We start from the raw sequence: 19,940 nt of genomic DNA on the forward strand, positions 1-19,940 counted from the left end.
ATAAATAGGCCAGCCATGGTATCAACACTTGGCAGACACATGAGGAAGGCAAACCACAAGTGAGGAAATAGATTTGGTGGGAGGAAGGGAGCTTATAGAAAGGAGACAATGGAAGGAATGAAATAGTGGAGGACCATGGGAATATAACCCTTTATCCTTCTCAAGCACCTGGGTATTACATTTACATATCCTAAGGGAGTCTGGGACAGCTAGATGGAACAGAAGATAGAGCCTCACACCTGGAGTCAAGAAGACAAGAAGACCTTAATTCAAATTGGCCTCAGACACTTACTAGCTGTGTCACCCTGCGCAAGTCACCTAACCTTGTTTGCCTTAGTTTCCTCATTTGTAAAATGAGCTGGAGAAGGAAATGGCAAACCACTCCAGTATCTTTGCCAAGAAAACCCCAAATGGGGTCACAAAGAGTCAAACACTGAAATGACTGAACAACAAAGGAGTCTGGGCAGTAAAGGGTTAAATGGAAGGGGAGCGGATGTAGGAGATGCCTGAGAGATAATGTAGAAACCAAGGCCCCACAAGGGGCAGCCAAGAGCCATAAGCGGAAAAGCCTCTCTTCTCTTGCCAAGGTTTTTTCTCTTGTGTGAATTCTGCCAAGGCCATGAGAAGGCACTAATCAGATGAAGGTACAGGGCAGAGACCAATTCACCTTAGAAAGCTAAGTACTTTCTTTGGAACTGGGAGACCTGAGCTGCCAAGAGGAGCTCAGAGCGGAGGAGAAAGGCAGCTGCTGCAAAGGTTCAGAGCCAATTAAAACTGGCTTTTGTCTGCTGCAGCCACCTTTCTTTGTTTGGCTCTTTGTAGACTTTTCCTCCATTAGAGTGCAAGCTCCTACCACCTACCTGCCTCTGTTGCAGGGATCTTAGAAACTCAAAATCCCTTTAAAGGTACCGGGAGAGCCCTGGGGGTGGAGCGAAATTTGATTGATTTGTCTGATATTCCTGGTGCTTAAAGAGGCAAGATTTGACTCTTGACTCTCCCACACCGTGTTTTGATCTCTGAAAGTTGTGCCAATTTGTCAAGTGTCTCTCCAAGTGACATGGTTTTATCTCTTATACCTGGGGTGACCCACTACCTAGTTAAGTTGGCTATGGCTATTTGTAGTCCCTCTCTGATAAAAGGTAGTATGGTCCAGTGGATAGAAGACTGGACTTGGAGTCAGAAGTAGCTGGCCTTGAATCTCTGACTTTAGGTATGTGACCTTGAGCAAGTTATTTATCCTTTCAGCCTCAGTTTCCTCATCTATAAAATGCATATAATACAGACTACCCAGGCTCCCACTACCTGAAGGCCAGGTATGTTAGATTTCACTCCACCCGAAGCATTCTCTTGTTCACTTAAGGGGATTTTGGGAGTGTCTAATCTTTCTGCAAATGTCTCCATTCCCCCAGAGATGATGTTCTCTCCAAGTGTAAAGGGGTGGCCTCTTGCACCCCAGTTCTATTTAACTATTGATAGTCTGATTAGTTTTCACCCTGGAAAATTTACAAATATTCAAACTTACTCTCCCTACATGTGGGAGGAATAATACCACCACCACCTTTGTACCACCTCAGTCTTTGGAAAGGAAAAGGAGGTCATAGCTTAGCTCCTGTAGAGCACAGTCTTAGTTCCAAGGCCAAAGTCAACTGAAGCCCGAGTCGCAGGCATCCTGGCTGCTCCGGGCTTCCGTGCTAAACTAGTTGTCTGTACCATCTAGTCTTCAATCATGAAGAATAAGGATCGCCTCCAACACCTAAAAGCAAGAGGGATAAACAATACTGTACAGAAACAAGCACCCCCAGGCCCATTTCTCAGAGGGGGGAGGTGGTACTAAAAGAAAGGGAGCAGGGAAAAGAAAAGTCTTTCCCTTCTCACTGGTTCAGTTTATGGTGTCCTTACTGTAGGTTATGCAGCAGGTAAGGATGGCTGAAAAGAGAGCTTCAGAAAGAGAAAGAATGGCTCAGTCTCTCCAGTTTTAGAGATGTAGACAATCAATCAATCAAAGGAGGCCACACTCACCTACATGGTTGGGGATGAAGAGACCCCCATGTTGGGCAACCTAGACACACTCGAGAGGGCCCTCAAGGAAGCCTCCAAGTTAGGTGAAACGGGCATGCCCACATAAGCCAGGGTTACGTGGGAATAATAAAAGCACCTCCACCTCATAGGATTGTGGTAAAGATAAAATAAGATGACATGTATAAAGCTTTTTGTGAACTTTAACGCATCAGATAAATATGACTTATGAGAGTGGCTATAGGCATGACAGGCACTACCCCGGTTATAAAAATCAGGGATTTGGGGCTAGCTGAGGCATATGGTTCACATATAATTCATAGCACCCAGGTTAGGATCTGGAATCCATGAACCATTTCCATAAGCAAACACACACAATGAGCATTTCTATTGTGCTTTATGGTTGGCAAGGTGATTTACATATGTTGGCTCATCTGATCCTCACAACTCTGCCATTAGGTAGGTGTTACTATTCCCATTTTAGAGATGAGAAAATTGAGGCTGAGAGGAGTTACAGAGCTTGTCTACAAGTCACGTAGCCAGTAAGTGTCTGAGATGGGGATTTTAATTCTTTTTGATTCCAAGTGCTCTATTGACTATAGCATCTAACTAAACTTAGTTCTTTCTCTTCTAGTTTCATAGGAAAGGTTCCTTTTGGAGAAATCACGATCTTGTTCCATGTGAACACCCACCTTTATAGCTCTGTGACAAGTCACAACTTCTCTGGGCATCGGTTTCCAATCTGGGTCTGTCCCAGCTCTAACATACTGAAACCATTTGCCTCAGGTTATTTCTGTCCAGACACAGGTTGTACTAGATGGCCTTTGAAGTTCTTGCCAACTCTGATCTGTGACCTAGGCTGGGACGGAGGAGGTGATGAGGGCACCCCAGTGGCAAGGTGTGGTTACAGTTCCTACTCTGCTCTAGCTCTAAAGCCCAGGAAGAGCTTGCAAGGAAGTGAGACCCCAGAAGAGGCCTCAAAAGCAGCTCTGGACCTTGATCCCTTCCGGTCTGGAGTAAGATTGGAAGGAGCCACAAGAGGGACGAGGAAAGAGGTGAATAGAGCAAAACTAGTCAAACATTGATGTAACCAAAGGATATTGATGATTACAAAGATTTAAAGAGCAACCTTCCCATAAATCCCTACTCCAATTTACCTCCATGTAAAAGCATGGAGCTGACCAGGTTTCTTGATGATTAGGAACAAGCTAAGTTACTTACAAGAAGCCCATCATCACAAGGTTGCCCATAATGTGAGGGATGTTTTTGGCCATATCATAGCCTGGAGCAGAGTGAGAAACTTGTGATCTGTGTCCCATGGACAAAGTATACCACTCATTCTGTATGGAGTCTTGAGGTCCCTGAAGCCCTTTAGGGAGGTCCTTAAAGTCAAATTTTTTTCTTCCACAATAATATTAAGATGTCATTTGCCTTTTAAAACACTCCTCCCATTTCCTACTGCATATCTGTGTGAGGCCAGATTTCTTTCATATACTTCAATCAAAACAACATCTTGAAGAAGATTAAAAGCAGAAGCATATAAGAGAATCCAGCTGTCTTCTATTAGGCCAGACATTAAAAAGATTTGCAAAAATGTATAAAACAATGCCACTCCTCTCACTATTATTTTTTGTTTTGGAAAATAATTTTTTTCATAAAAATAATTTATGTTGACATGTAAAAGTTTTAATTATTATTTTCAAATACTTTGTTAATTATTAATCAATTAATTTAATACATATTTTAAATTATCCATTTTAATTCCAAATAGAGTAAATATGAATAGATTCAGCCCATAGAAGCAAAAGCTCTTTGGGGTCTACAATAATTTTTGAGAATGGGAAAGGGTCTCAAGATCAAAAAAAATTGAGAACTGCTGATCTATTCCAATAAAATGCTGGATCTTAGAGGCATAGTAGAGCAGTGATAATGCATTAGAGTTGGAGTTAGCAATGACCTGGGGTTCAAGTCCCACTTCTGACGTACTGACTGTGTGGCCTTGGGCAAGTCAGTTGCCTCAAGCAGCTCCCTATGTCTATGAATTATGGTATGGTTGCCAACCTGCTTTAGTAAAAAGAATTTCCTCCCTACATGGATGAAATCACAGGTTTAGACAATGAATAATGATAATAACTGCCATTTCTACAGCATGTAAAAGTTTGCACATATTATCTCATTTGAGCTTCATAACAGCCCTGTGAGTTAGGTACTGCCTGTCTCATTAGCCCTGTTTTATTGAGAAGGAAAGTGAGGCCCAGGGAGAGCGTGCTCAGTGGTCACAGTGTCTGACTCGGAATTCACACCCAGGTCTCTCTTGAATGAGCCTAGTATTCTTTCTGTTACACATGCTGTCTCATTCATGTAACGCTATAATAATCATGCTAATAAATAGCTAGCATCGCTCTATCATTCTAAAGTTTGCATAGTCCATATAATAAGAATAGCTGGCCTTCACATGATGCTTCAAAATCTGCAGAGCATTTTGTAAATATCATCTCATTTGATCCTCACAGCAATCCTGAGAGGGAGGTGCTCTTATTATCCCTTTTTTTACAGATGAGGAGAGATAGATAGAGGTCAAATGACTTACCCAGGGTCACACAGCTAGGAGTGTCTGTGGCTGGATTTCAACTCATCATTCTGACTTTAGGTGCAATGTTCTATCCACCCCATCACATTAACTCAGTTGATTCTTATGATTAGATGCTAATATTACTCCCCCCTTTTGTAGATGAAGAAACTGAGGCTCAAAGGATAGTGACTTACCTATTGTCACATGGCTACTATATGCCTGAGGCAGGATTTGCCTCCTGACTCCATGTCTAGCACTCTATCCACTATGCTTCCCAGCTGCCAACTCTAATGTACACTATAAAGTATTCCCTATCTCTCTTGATGTCCACAACAGATGTGGGAGATGGGAATGTTCTCTTTGAGGAACAGCAAGATGTACAGTGTAACTGAATTGTTTGGAGGTGAATAACTAGAAGGGTATAGGGGCCCAGAATTCAGATGCAGGGTGGGGAACCTGTGGCCTCGAGGCCACATGTGGTCCTCTAGGTACTCAAGTGCAGCCCTTTGATGGATCTAGAGGCCAAAGGTTCCCCACCCTTGCCATAAACCCTTGATAGAGTAGAATCCCAGGAGAAGAAACCTGGGCTGATGGGCAAACAAACATGGCTGAAAGTCAGATGAAGAATGCTGGGTTGGGGATTGTTGGGTCAAGGAAACAGACACTAGGGGAGATGTTCAATTTCATCTGATTTGTATCTCCTGGATGCTCTACTTACAGCCTGTCAAGTGCCCTCTACTCAATACATGGCTAGCAATGATCTCTTTCCCCTGGAACCCTATTCAGTTCCTCCCCCTCCTTCCTCTGCCCCTGGTTAAAGCAGGACTCACTGGAAAACCTTGACTAGGGCTCTCATTTCCCTAGGCCACTGCTCTAGGTTATCTTTCGACCCAGACCTGGCAGGGTTGGCTTTGAGGGGAAGCTAAGATAGAAGTGGACAACATTTAGTCAGCATCATAACTCTCCTCCTCTCACCCAATATCTTGCTCAGTATCACAGAATCAGATTTTCAAGAGACCTTGGAAAGGATCTATCTAGTCCAGCACCCTCATTTTCCATTGGAGGAAATGGAGCCCCAGAGATCAGAAGTGACACTCCCATAGCCTCACAGGTGATGTTGGAATTGGAACTCAGGTCTACAGCCAAGTTCAGTACTCTTTTCACCACACCATGCTGTCTCTCTCAAGTGCTATATTTTTTGGCTACTGTGCATGTTCTGTTATTTATGTTGCCTGATTGTGCACTCAGGACTCCTAGAAATAAAGGGCAATTTTGATCCTGAGCTAAATTTTCCCGATTGAAACCTGTGGCTGAGCATACTCTGAGTTGCTGTGGACCAAAGAGGGATCCAATCCAGAGATGCCACTTCTGGTTTTAAAAGGGGCTGGAACAGGAAGTTGGAGAAGGGAGGGATTAGGGAGAATAGAGTTTGTGGCTCGGTGCCTAATGAGCTTTCCTTGTCTGTCTTTTACTCACTGCTGTGAGAAACTGAGGCTACTTACAAAGGGCCTCTGGGCCTTGAGTTGGGCTCTGTGGCTCTGCTTGGAGGGTGGAGGGGGGAGGTCAGCACATGGGGGAAATAGTAAAGGGAGGGAATGGGCAGATTAGAAGACAGAGAGGGACAGAAGAGACAGGAAGTGTAGGTCCTGCCTTGGGTGCCACTGATACTGCTTTGCTCATATTTATTTAGCTCGTTTTCCGTAAAGAGAGAAGCAGGTCCAATGGCACACTTAGAGAGCAGAGCAAACAGCGTGATTATCCTGGAGTGCAAACTGCCGGAGAGGCCTCCCTCTTCTTTTGTCCCCGGACCCCCTATCTATCAACTCGGTTTTGGGACTGAGAGGCGTGTTGCTTCTGCCTTCACGGCTCCACGGGAGGGGGGAGGAGGAGAGGAGGGGTGGAGAAGACGCAGTCAGACATCCTTCAGAACTGAGAATTTCGAGATGAGTGTAACCACATTAACTCCAGGGTTTACAGGGACAACGACAGCTAGGAGCTGAGACCTGGGTTCTAAATAGGTTTTTGATTTTGTGACACATTGCCACGGGATGAATCTGGAGCTATCTTACACCAGTTTTGAGTTGCACCTCTTACCAGCTCTGACCCTCTCTCTTAGCTTCCCCAGCACCCTGCTCCCGTAGACCAAGCTGTCAGATAGCGACTGAGGCTTCAGTGTGTCAGTAGCATATCTAAGGCGGAAGAAATAGGGCATAGTGAAAATAGGTGGGCGGAAGCCAGGTGACAGAGGTTTTTAAACTATGCATGTGCAAAGGTTGTGGCCGGGGCACTAAGGCTGTATTTACTGAGTATCAGCAACCAGGCCAAGACTGCTAAGCACTGTGGGAGATACACCAACGTAAAACAAGATCACTGCCCTTGTCTCAAAAACCAAACTATTGGAAGAGATTGTTTTAAACCTAGAAGGAACCTGCCTTGTAGCCCAGCCTCCTTAATTTTATTTTGTGACAGATGACCCACAATTTGATTAATTTAGTCAACGCCTGATGAGGGAACTCCCTTTCCCAAAGCAGATCTGCACTCCTTTTATCTTATGTAGAGAGTTGCCCGAGGCATTGAAAAGTTAAGTGACTCTCTCCTAGTCTCACGTATTGTAAGAGTCGGGAGGGATTTGAATCCAGAGTACCTTCCCTGGAAGGCCAGCTCTCTATTCAACTCACTACCACTCGCTGCCCATCTCTCTCTGCGATCCTTTATTGAAGCCTGGAAAGGTGTCTTGCTCAAAGTCACCCAGAGAATTAGAGACAGAAACAAGGCCCTGTCCAGTGTTCTTTCCAAGTTAGTAAAAATTTCAAACCCCCAAGTTTAAGGTTATCTTTTATTTCGTTTTTTCAGTCCATGGAGTTACATCTACATTCTCAGCTGAGGCCCCTTCCTCCAGACTTCTGAACTGTTCGTGCCAGTCAGGGTCGTTAACTTAGCTAAGTCCTGAACTGCAGAAGTTTTGAAGTCTAGTTAGACTGTCTTTGGGATTCGAAAAAATCAACTTTTACTGTGCTTAATAGAAGCGAACGTGTGATTGAGCTCAAGAAAGATAGCTGTACAGTTGTTTAAGGGTTAAAAGCCAAATACCGGTGCAACTCCACCCTTCCTCTCCCCACCCTTCCTCACCTTACGGACCAGGCAGCGATGCGGGTCTCAGCTTGCCCGAACCTCCCGCTTAGAGCCCGGGGCTCCCTGGCCAGGGTGAAGGGGGGATGCGGGGCTGGGAGGGGGCAGCAGGAGCTGATGGGATCCTCCTGCATCTCTACCTTGTGCGCTCCTAAATTACCCAAATCCTGGAAAGCTCTCCTTCGTCTGTATATGTCCCACGGTCGAGGTGGCCCGGTTTGACCCTGACATCTAGGACTTGGTTAGGGCAAGAAGAGCGGGGGCACTGAGTCTGGGCTAGGGCTAGGGCAAAGGCGAGGGCGGGGACAGGGGCGGGAGCAGACAAGCCAGGGCTGGGCGGAGCCGCAGCTGCGGTGGCCCCAGCCCCTGCTCTGGCTCCCGCTCCAGCAAAGCTGACCCGGGGTCTACGCTGCGCTGCTCTCTTGTTCGCTTGCTCCTCTCGGCTCCCCGCTAGCTCCCAGAGCAGGCTAAGTCCCTTCCCTGTTGGCCACCTCACTTGGGCTGGGAAACATGAACACAGAGAAGATTGTCATCCAGGGGCCGGGGCCCTGGGGTTTCCGCCTCGTGGGAGGAAAGGACTTCGAGCAGCCCCTCGCCATTTCCCGGGTAAGGTCCCGACCGGGCTGCGGTGCCCACTCCGGGGCCGTGCGAAGGCACCGGGGTGGAGAACTGTGTTGGGGCTGAGCTGAGGGCACCTAGTGTGGAGAGACGGGGCGGCACAGACACCCTCCCGGGAAACTTGCGGAGGCTGGGGCTGCTGGAGAAGCAAAAGACCCGGTCCCCGGGGCTGGGGACTGTCAGGGGCACCCTTCGTCTCGCCCCTGTCGCCAGGGCTCCCGGACCCTCACGGTGTCCGGCAGCCACAGATTCCTGCCGTCCAGGTGCGGCTGTTGCGATCCGACTGGGGCAGCGGGCGAGCGCTCGTGGGGTGAGGAGGTGCGCTGGTTTTCGCTCCTACTTTCCCTTCAAATAATGTCGCCCGTCTCGGGCTGGGGCGGGTTGGGACGAGTTGGGGCTTACATCCTCGGGGAGAAAGACTGAGTAATATGATTGTCCTTGTATTAAGGGAGGACTCGGGACCCGGGTGGGTGTGCGTGACTGTTTTATCTGGTCAGTCCATCAATCACAGCTATTTACCGAGCGCAAGAGTGGGGTGGGGTAGAGGTGTTGTTCCTCGATCCCCGGAGCGGAACGTTAATTTCCTTCCCAACTTTGCTAGATGGAGTGGCCAAGGCACACCTGCAATTGAAGGTTGAATAATAGAATGTGGGATTGGGATTTCTCTTCACTCTCCCTCCCCCTCCCCCGCCCCCATTGATTATTGGTTTCTGTTTGTTTTTATATTCAGTTGTTTGTTTATCCCTGGCTTGGATCCTATTCTAAACCAGTCACTGTCTCAGCTTCCCAGAAGGGAAAGTCATTTCACCCAAAGTGGCAAAAACTAGTTTATCTTCTGCTTTCCAGCTGGAGACTTTGGGCTCCAGTGAAAAGACCACGACTGGCTTTGGAGTCAGAAGTCCTGAGTTCAAATGCCACCACTGATGATTACCACCTGGGTACCTCTGAGCAAGTCACTTAATACCATCCCCTCGGGCCTCAGTTTCCTCATCTGTAAAATGAAGATTTGTGTATGTGTGTGTGGGGGGGGGGGGGCGGGGAGGTGTTGGACTAGATGAAGGCTGAGGATTCTTCTAGCTCTATATCTTATGCACTGCCCTTTGCTTTTACATCCTTGAGCAAGTCACTTAATTTCCTGAGTCCTGTTTCCTCATCAGTAAAATAAGGGAGGGGGTTGGAGTGGATGACCTCCACGTTCCCTTTTAGCTCTAAGTCATTCACGCCATGATCTTCCAGCCCATCTGTTGACTTTTTGCCAATACTCCCTACCCCACCCCCATAGTGACTGAAGATGGGGTGGGGGTGGGGGTGGTTTCACAGTGCTTACTGATTCATCTGGGAGATTCAGTTTCAGCCTGGAACTACAAAAACTGTTCCCACTCCAAATATTTTTGAACCCCCAGTAACACGTTACAGATCTCTGGCCCGAAAAAGCTCGAATGAATGCCCCTTAGATGGGGGCTCTATGAGGGAAGAGGCATATAGCAGCTGGCATCAGTTGTCACAGATGGCAGTTAGAAATGCCCAATGATTTTCCCGGCATGCAACGGGATGTCCGAGGTGGGGGAGGGGCAAACACTAAGTGAGAGGTGAAGTGTTGACCAACAGTGCCTTCTCCCCACCAGTACAAATCCTACCTTTCCTTCCAGGACCAATTTGGACCCACTTACTTCCCCACAACACCTCTTTACAATCTATTCCACACCATGTGTGAACAGCACCTAATTCGCATTCAGAAGATCTGGCGCCAAATTCTGACCCTGCCACCTACCTGCATGAACAATGGCAAACCACTCCCACTCCCAAGGTGTCAGTTTCTTCATCTGTAAAATTCTGAGCTTGGCCCAGATGATCTTTTAGGTCCCTTCTGGGTCTGAGGCCTATGGTTTTTCGTACTCCCTGAATTTTTGTAACACTCAATATAGTGAAATCTCACATCTCAAATAAGATGTGTTGTATTCTCCAGTAGAATGTAAACTCCTTTGGGGAGAGACTATGTTTTGTTTGTAACCCCAGAGCCTAGCACAGTGTCTTGCACTTAAGTGATGAGAGTAAGCAGTCAAGTGGTTGTTGCTTGATTCTCTAGTTTTATGTTGGTATACAGTTATTACTTACAGTTTTTTTATGTTTTATTTCTTACTAGAGTATGAGAGCAGGAGTAGTCTATTTAATCTGTATCTAGGAAGCACTTACTGCTTTAGGTAAAAGAAGATATTGACCTCCTGGCCACAGTATAAGATCCCCAATGACAGAGACTGTTTGATTTTTTTACTGCCCTCTTTTGTTTTTCCATGATCTTCATTTACAAACCTATCCTTCCCTCTCCTTCTCAGCAAGCCATCTCTTAGAACAAAGAATAAAAAAGAAAAAGAAAAAAAGTTGAACAAAACCAACCTACCCATCGGCTTCGTCTGGCAGTATCTGTATGTACCATTCCACACCTAGAGTCTTCCACCTTAGAGATTGTTCTATATCATATCTGTGATTTCCACAGTGTAGAGCTCACATAATGTGGAACCTATAGAAAATGGTCAGTAAATACATACTGGTTGAAATGCTTGAGTGAATGAATTATCTCCATGTATTTAGATACCACTTGCATCATGTTCTATTCCTGGTTCTCATGTGTGTACCTGCCACCCTTTCCTAGTGGAGTGATTTATATGTGACACACAAAACATCTTTTATACAGAGAGTTAGAAAGATCAGGTGTCTTCCCTAATTATAGCACCATCACAAAGCATGTTAACAGATGCTCCTTATCACATGTGGTACAGGAGTAACCCAGGGCAGGGGAAGCAGCCTTGTTGGAGTCTGGACATCACACACTGTTAGAGCTAGAAGAAACCGTAGATATCATTTATTCCCTTGAGCATTGAAGCAAGACGGGACCTTAGAGGTCACTCAATAGACCTTGTGGGCAGTTCAGTGATACAGTAGATAGAGTGATGGACTTGGAGGCAGGAAGACGTAAGTTTGAATCCTTCAGGTACATACAAGCTGCGTGACCCTGAGCAAGTCATCTGTAAAATGAAGGTATTAATACTTACCTCCCAGGGTTATTTGGAGCAACTAGGTGGCCCAGTGGATAGAGTGCCAGGCCTGGAGTCAGGAAGACTCATCTTACTGAGTTCATATCTGACCTGAGACACTTACTAGCTGTGTGACCCTGGGTAAGTCACTTAACTCTGTTTGCCTCAGTTTCCTCATCTGTAAAACAAGTTGGAAAAGGAAATGGCAAACCACTCCAGTTTCTTGCCAAAAAAACCCCAAATGGGTCGTGAAGAGTTGTACTTGACTGAAAAACAACTAAACAACAACCCAGGGTTATTGTGAAGATCACATGAGATAATACATGTATAGTGCTTGGTAAGCCTTAAAGTTCTTTATAAATGCTAGTTCCTCTAATACTACTATGATTACAACCACTACAATTAAAACTACAGCTATAGATTCGAAGTTTTAGAGAGCTAGCCCACCCCCTTCATTTTACAGATAAAGAAACTGAGGACCACAGAGAGAATATGACTTGTCCAAACTCATACAACTAATTGAACCAGGACCAGAACCCTGGTAGCCTGACTCCGGATTAGGGCTTATCTCTCTGCCAAGTAACTCACTGAGTCACTTTTCCTCCCTGGGAATCTGTAAAATGGGCATGATAATTCATGCCTGCACCCCGCACCAATTCGAAGACCAAATAAAACAATAGAGGTAAAAGTACCCTATAAATGCATGATGTTCTTTTCATTAGCAGTTTCCGATCTGTGAATGTTTATATCCTCAGTGACACACATGATATGAATGCCATCTATTATTGGGGCATCGTAAGTTTTCACATATTTTTTTCATCAGTGGCTGAGTCTCTATAGCCAAAACAAAAAAGAAAAAATTGGGCATTTGCATTGGCTGTCATTGCCAGTGGAGAGATGGTCTCTTTTCATGGAATCCAAATGGATATTTTTTCTTGTTGTTTCAATTTTTGAGGCAATGACCTCAATTTCTCCTTTTGCTTTTGGCTGCTGGGACCCAGAAGAGGAGGCTAGCCTGTGGTGATGGGGATTTGAAGTTTAAATAGGGATGTTTAACCTTAAATTGGCAAATTTGGGGGTTCTTTTCTTTTTTCTCCAGTTCTCCCTCCAAACAACTTGCTTTGGACCCCTTGGAGTTAGACCCACTTAATAGCTTTTTGATACTTTCACCTGACCTGTAACTTCAGCTCCTTCGACTTGTGCAATTCTTGTATATATTTTCCCATCAATCCTCTTCAGAGCATCTAGTAATCACTCTTCTTTCATATTTCCCTTGTGGCAATGTTCACTTTCCAAATCTCTAAGATGTCTGTCTCGGTGAATTCCTTTTCCATTTCAATCTGTCATTTCCCCCATCCTTGTTACCAGAAGCCCTGATCCTGTCCACACCCCAGCCCAAGTGGCTGCTTAGTTTATGTTGACTGTTTTTTTCTTCTCCCAGCAACTGACAAAAGAGCAGGAAGAGGAGGGGCAAGAGATGCGGGAATGAGATTGGCAGGAGTAACATGTTGCTTGACAGTTTGGAAATCCAACAATATAGTAATTTGTGTTTATGGTATGTGCTCTTTGCCCTGAAAGCCTGAGGGCATGCCTAAAAATGGACCCCTTAAAGGCTATCAGGCAGTTTCTGACTTTTAAAAAAGACCATCACTATCCTGAAATAAGCGGGCTTTGTACAACATCTCCCCAAAGGTCAATGGAGCAGGGCCCTGTCTGAACATGAAAAAGTAAGAAGTTTTTTGGGGGAAATGGATTGTATTTTGAAAATGCCCTCATCCTCTCATCCAGCAAAATTGGTCATCTGGGAAATATTAGCAGTGATAGCTGATCTCAGCTGCCACAAGGGGATAAAATGAAAAGGACTGGAATAGAATGAAAGAGAAGAAGCCATCAGAATAGTATTTATTCAGTGAATCTATCCCAACATTTACTGGTTTGAAATTCATTGGGGCATTTTTGTGGTGATACTCCCAGTAGCCTGGTCCCTCCCCTGAAAGAGGGGGTCTACTCAGCATGTCTCCATTCAAGGATCACACCAAGAAGAATGTCTTTATAGTATTTCAGTCTAGAAGACGATGGGAAGATGAGCTTTGCGTTTGACTGAAGAGGTCATCATCTCCTTGGCAGTCATGGATGGGAAAACCACCAAGGAATTAATCCAAGGCTGTAGTGGGATTGTTTTCCACGCTCTACAGATTCTCTAAGACCATGTACTGCCATGGACCTGATGTCATTTGCTGAAGAAGGGAGGGGAGAAAACAGACATTTCCTGTATTTTACAAATGGAGGAACTAAAGTCCACATGGGTTGAGTAACTGACTTGAATTTACAAAATTTTTCAGTGACAATCTCTTCTTGACAACTTCCTTGAAAGGGAGATGATAAATGCCAGATAAAGTTAACAGTGATGATTGTGTCCAGAGATTACTTTTTGAGTAATTACCCAACCAATTGTTTTCTTAAAGGGCTGGAACTTTAACTTCCCAAGAAAAAGCCTTGGGTACCTGTCACTAGCAGACTCAATATGGGCTAACTTGCTTTTATAAAGAAGTCTAATTGAGAAAGTTTAATGTAGAGTGAGAACATCTAAATTGACAAATGATAATAAAAATTTCATGTTTAGATAGCATTTTAAAGCTTACATAGAATGTTCCTAATGAGAGCCCTGTAAATTAGGTACTACAAATATTTTTCACTCCAATTTTATAGGTAGGAAAGGTGAGGTTCAGATACCACATGATTTGCCTGAGGTTGCTGAGTGAGGATTCAAACCCAAGTTTTCTTGGCTCAAGTTCAGCCTTCTTCCACTGGTGGCCATGCCATAGACTAGCAAGTTTCTTAACCTCTAGAGGCCTTCTCTTTTATTTCTGTAAAAAGAGAGGATTGAATTAGATCAGGGGTGGGGAACCTTTGGCGTTAAGGCCCCCTAAGGCTGCAGGTTCCCCACCCTTGGACTAGATGATCTTTAGGGCTTTTTTAGCTCTGTCTGAGAACTCATGGGAGTTCCCTTGAGCCTGACCTGCAATAAAATCAAATGGCTGAGGGCAGGAAGGAACCATTACCCTATTCCCCACAACACCTACAAGGAACAATTTGTATGGAGTAGGTACTCAATAAAAGTTTGTTGAATTGCCTGTCCTTCATCCGAATGCCTAGAGCCCATAGAGACTACTCCAAGACACTGGTCGAGGCGGCTACATCTGCTTCGAGCCTTTAGCTTGGCTATTGCTCGTAGACAGGGTAATTCCAAGGGCAGATGCTCCCTTTTCTTGACTATAATGCAACAATTGTTCACATTTCTTCAGTTCATAATTTACAAAGTGCTTCCCACACAACAACCTTGTGAGGTAGGGTGGAATGTTGTTACCCCATTTACAGATTGGGAACCAAAGGCTTAGCCAGTCATAATTGGCAGAGCCAGGATTTGGACCTAGGTCTTCATACTCCATGTCTACTTCTCTTTCATGGAATTTATGGCCAAATTTAGTAGAAATAGCACTGCCTTTCCCCCTTTTCCTTGAACATGCCTGACTGCTCTTGTAGGGCGTCTCTCAAGTCAAGTCTTGTGGTTTCTGCCCTTTGACATTTTATGTTGTAAGTTTCCATTGTCTGTGAGTATATAGAGTTTGCTCAATTAGACAGTAAACTCTCAGGGCAGAGACTATGTCTTTTATTTTACATAAATATCAATAAAATTGAAAGAACACAGACCTTGGAGTCAGGAGACTTTTGGTTCAAGCCCCAGCTGTGTCACTTAGGCTCTGTGGTCGGACAAAAGGATCCCTCAGGTTTCAAATGATTCTAAGGCTCCTATGATTGTTAGCAAGTCCACCCCCTGGTCAGTTTCTCACCTGCAGAATATTCATAGCAATTTTTGTAAGTTGGTTTTGAGGAAAACACTTTGCAAAACCTAAAGAATTACCTGAGTGTGAGCTCTGATTATTGGGTTATTGGCAGTAGAATGATGGTGAGTGGTCATCTGAAATGAAAACAACAGCTGATTATTTATTTATAGTCCTTTAAGATTTGCAAAGCAATTTACATATACTTTCTTTTGATTTTCACAACAATCCTATGAGGAAGGAACTCTTATCCCCATTTTATAGAAAAAGAAACTGAGGCAGATGGAATTTAGGTGACTTGTAGTCAAACTGCTAATGACCTCTCCTAGGTGGGATTTGAACTCAACTTTGGCTGGCTCCACTCTTATCTACCACTAGACTGTCTCACAGTAGATAGAGGTCTTTTCTTACATACCCCATGGATTTTTCCCTTCACCATGTTCCACATTTACTAGCAGAATTAGAGCAAAAGCTAGTTTCTGTAAATTGTAGTTGAGCTTCGTTCCCTCCAGAAAGAGCAAATTAAAGGATTGGGGTGAAAATAGAGACAGTACAAAAGCCTTGTTTACTTGGATGTATTTCCATCACATTCTCTTGTGAGAGTGTAAGTTGAAAGAAAATATAGTGGGCCGCAGCTGCTAATCCCTCCTGTCAGGTGGCCTGTCCCCAACTTGGGCACTGTCTCCTTTGCTCTAGAAAAGGAAAGGTGAGATCAGCTGGCTTCTGCGCAGAATGACTGCTTCAACAAGGGACCACTGGATGGCCAAAGAGCTATTAATAGCGTGTGTTTCAGCTTCAAATTGCTTTGATATGCTTCTTATTTGATCCTGTAATATAGTCATAGTTTATAAAGCACTTCCCGTACAACAACCCTGTGAAGTTGGTTTCAATGGCCCATTTTACAGACTGGAAAACTAAGGCTCCAATAGATTACACAGTCGTAAATGGCAGAGCCAGGACGAGTAGAAATAACACTGCCATTCCATCCTGTCTCATAATAACCTCACAAGGCAGGTCATGCAAGTATTATCCCCATTTCACAGGCAAGGAAACCAATGCTCAGAGAAATTCAGTGACTTGCTTTATGTCACATAACCACGGGTAGTAGATCTCATATTTAAACTCCAAATCTTCTTGGTTGAAAAGTCGAGTGTTTTTTTTTTCTTTTGATATCCTGTCCTACCAGGACTAAACGAAAATCTTGATTTTAATTTTTCAGTGACTTAAACTTACCATTTTAATTGATTAGGTATCTTTTAAAAAGTTGTCTTCTATTTTACGGCAAATGACCATTTGCTCAAATATTGATCAGGCGGGAAGATAATTTTTTTTGGATGTAAATAGCTCTTAAGTGACTGACATATTGTCCCCTCTTCTTCAGGTTACTCCAGGCAGCAAAGCAGCATTGGCTAATGTATGTATTGGAGATGTTATCTTGGCCATTGATGGAGAAAATACCAGCAACATGACTCACTTGGAAGCCCAGAATAAAATCAAGAGCTGTGTAGATGACATAACCCTCACAGTTGGCAGGTAAAACTTGGAAACAAGTAGAATTTTCCATTTATTTCACAGCAATTTTGTAAATTTTAATGCTAATATTTCTTCAACACATTTCTCCCTCCTACTATGTGCCAAGTATTGTGATGAAACCTAGTAAAAAGATTTTTTGAAATGACTCGGCACTTGCCTTTAGAGAACTTACTTACATCCTAGCTGAAGGGTGGGGGATACTGGAGGGCAGGGGATAACCAATGTGCACACATTTGATTTATACAAGTTTGAGTGTGATGGGGACAAAGCAGAGAACCAGACAAAGGGCTCTAGGAAGACAAGAGGTGGGAGAGAACATTCTGAACTGAGGAGCCCTTATGGCCTGGGAATCATGCCTCACTTTGGACAACATGGCCTCCAAATGCCCTACTGAGATTCCATGATTCTTTCTGTCCATGATACTTGCATTTGCACATTTATAGAATTTGTCATTAGGAAGTAATCATTAAAAAGTAAAATTGACATAATTCAGAGATTCCTTTGCTGCTTTTTGGGTATAATTATAATAGCTTGCAATTCTATTTTATTATTTTATAATTTATAAAGAGTAGTTAGGTAGTTAATACAACTATCATCATCTCTTTTGAACAGGGAACAAAACGGAGCCTTAGAAAGATTAAGTCACTTGCCTTTCTAGGGAAAAAGAAGGAAAGTAGGACTCAGAGCCAGGTCTTCTGAGCCCAAATTCAGGGCTATTCTCATTATATCTTACAGCCCTTGACTCTTGTGATCCTAAAGCCCACCAGTTGTCTGCCCATGGTTTATCAGGGTTACGAGCAAGGCCAGAAGTTTACAGTGTGATAGGAACAATACTGAAATAAACTAGAACATGGAACAGATATTGTTTATCACTTTTAGAATTTTCATTAAGTGCAAGCTTGGTGGTAAATGTACTTATAAGGGAGAGAGAGAAGAGACTCATGGTGATTGCATATGGGATGGTAGTTTGTTCCATGCTCCATTTCATCTGGGAAAGATTCTTGGGGATGTGGAATTTTAGGAGCTGATAGAATCACAGTCTGGTAGCATTGGATGGAACTTCAGAGACCAAATGGTCCATTCTCCTCATTTTACAGTTGAGGAATCCAAGTCCCGAAGAGAGGGAGCAGCCTGCCTAAGGTCATACAATGATGATGTGTGCTTTCCCATACTCTGAATTCTTACATTATTAACATTTACTTGAAATTGCCTCTGGTTGTCTCACGTGTGTTAGTACCATCCCATTCATCTAGATTTGAAGGTCTGTGAGAATAGATTTCCTATATCCTCCACAACAGGAGTGGGAAAACTTTTCTCCTATTGAGAGACCACTGATGTGGAAAGAAAAAAAAACAGTTGAAAGGCACATAAGTAAAGAGTAACTTAATTTAGTTGTGGAGTAGAGAGAGAAAGAAAAGTTGTTTGAGGGAGAGAGAAATGGATTTCACCCTTTCCTTCCTTCCTTCCTTCCTTCCTTCCTTCCTTCCTTCCTTCCTTCCTTCCTTCCTTCCTTCCTTCCTTCTTTCCTTCCTTCCTTCTTTTCTTTCTTTCTTTCTTTCTTTCTTTCTTTCTTTCTTTCTTTCTTTCTTTTTTTCTTTCTTTCTTTCTTTCTTTCTTCATTCAGGGTTAAGTGACTTGCCCAGGGCCACACAGCTAGTAAGTGAAGCTGGATTTCAACTCAGATCCTCCTGACTGCAGGCCTGGTGCTCTATCCACTGTGCCACCTGGCTGCCCCAGTTTCATCAGTTTCTAAAATTAAGACCAGGAGGTATACCCCAAAGTGATCAAAAAATGAGAAAAGGGACCCACAATGCACCAAAATATTTATAGCAGCTATTTTCATAATGGCAAAGAATTGGAAATTGAGAGGGTGCCCATCAATTGGGAAACGGCTAAACAAGTTACAGTATATGAATGTGAAGGAATGCTATTGGGCTATATGAAGTGATGAAGGGGACTTTGAGAGAAACCTGGAAAGACTTATATGAACTGATATAGAGTGAAATGAGCAGAATCAGAACAATTTAGCAACAGCAAAGACAAACAACCTTGAAAGATGTACGAACTCAGATCAACATGATTACCAACCATGATTGTAGGATACTCAGGTTGAAACATACTACTCAGAGGTGAAGGACTCAGAATGCAAATCGAGATTTTGTTTTTGGACGTGACCAACTCATTTGTTTCTCTTGACTGCATGTTTGTAAGAGATTTGTTGTCGTTTTTTTCTTTCTTTATCAATTCGGGCTTGGGGGATGGAGGTGAGAGGGGAAGAAGGTGGATCTTCATTTGAAAAAAAAATAATTAAAAAAAATAAAGTAAAATGAAGATCAGGAACATAAAACCAATTCAATTGATGGCATAAATAATAAAAACATATTTCAGTTCTACATAAAGATAGCTGATTTTTTAAAAGTGCTTTAAAGTTTGCAAAAAAAATGTTGTCCTCACAGCAGTCCTGTGGGGTGAGTACTACAAATATTATTAGTACATTTCCATTTTACAGGAGTTTTAGGAAGCCAGGCCCCAGAAAGAGGAAGGCTTTAGGACACCCAACTAGTGATTGTCAGAGGTGGTTATTTGAACCCACGCCTTTCTTGACTTCAGATCCATAGCTCTTTCTACTATAGTACAGTTGTCCCCTGTGTTATGGCTAATTAAGGGAGAGAGGCAGAGTGAAATGGGAAAAAGAGGGTAGAAAGACACACACTAGGAAGTTACGGTGAGATAGACAGATACAAGCAAAACAGATGAAGAGAGCTCTAAAAACAAAACTTTTTTAAAGTAGGCAGTCACTGCCAAGGAATTTAATTCCTACCTAAAGTATAGGGCCGTAAATATTTAGGGAATCTCTACATTTTCCTTGGCAATAAACTCTTAAATTGTATCTCTGACAAGTGGGGAGATTCATGGAATGATGGTTTGCTTTCATAGCCCATCATCACCATTTTGGCCTTTTTTAGGATATTGGCACTTCTAAGGCCTCTAAGTCTACTATTTAGACAAATAAACATCTGCCTACTCAAAATTCTGCATCTATGTTGTGTTTTTGTAACTACAGGCATTAATAAATTGTGTTTATCACCTCCTGGTACTTGTTTCAAGAGTCAGATGAAATTAGGCTAAGTCAACTTGACCCGTAGACCATAGTGCTCCTTCCTATAGTATCAGTATAGGCAACACTTGGCACAAAAT

General features: G+C 43.5%; 1 protein-coding gene across 1 annotated transcript in view; it reads left to right on the forward strand.

Moving 5' to 3' along the window:
• The first annotated feature begins 8,076 nt into the window (after positions 1–8,076).
• The window catches only part of PDLIM1 (PDZ and LIM domain 1), a 46,045-nt gene continuing 34,181 nt past the window's right edge, over positions 8,077–19,940 (forward strand). The window contains exons 1-2 of the mRNA XM_036736022.1: positions 8,077–8,323; positions 16,591–16,742. Coding sequence (XP_036591917.1) covers positions 8,228–8,323; positions 16,591–16,742 — 248 coding nt within the window. The 5' untranslated portion in view covers positions 8,077–8,227. The remainder of the gene's footprint in view (positions 8,324–16,590; positions 16,743–19,940) is intronic.

Source organism: Trichosurus vulpecula, chromosome 8 (assembly GCF_011100635.1).
Source record: "Trichosurus vulpecula isolate mTriVul1 chromosome 8, mTriVul1.pri, whole genome shotgun sequence".
NCBI classification, from domain to species: domain Eukaryota; kingdom Metazoa; phylum Chordata; class Mammalia; order Diprotodontia; family Phalangeridae; genus Trichosurus; species Trichosurus vulpecula.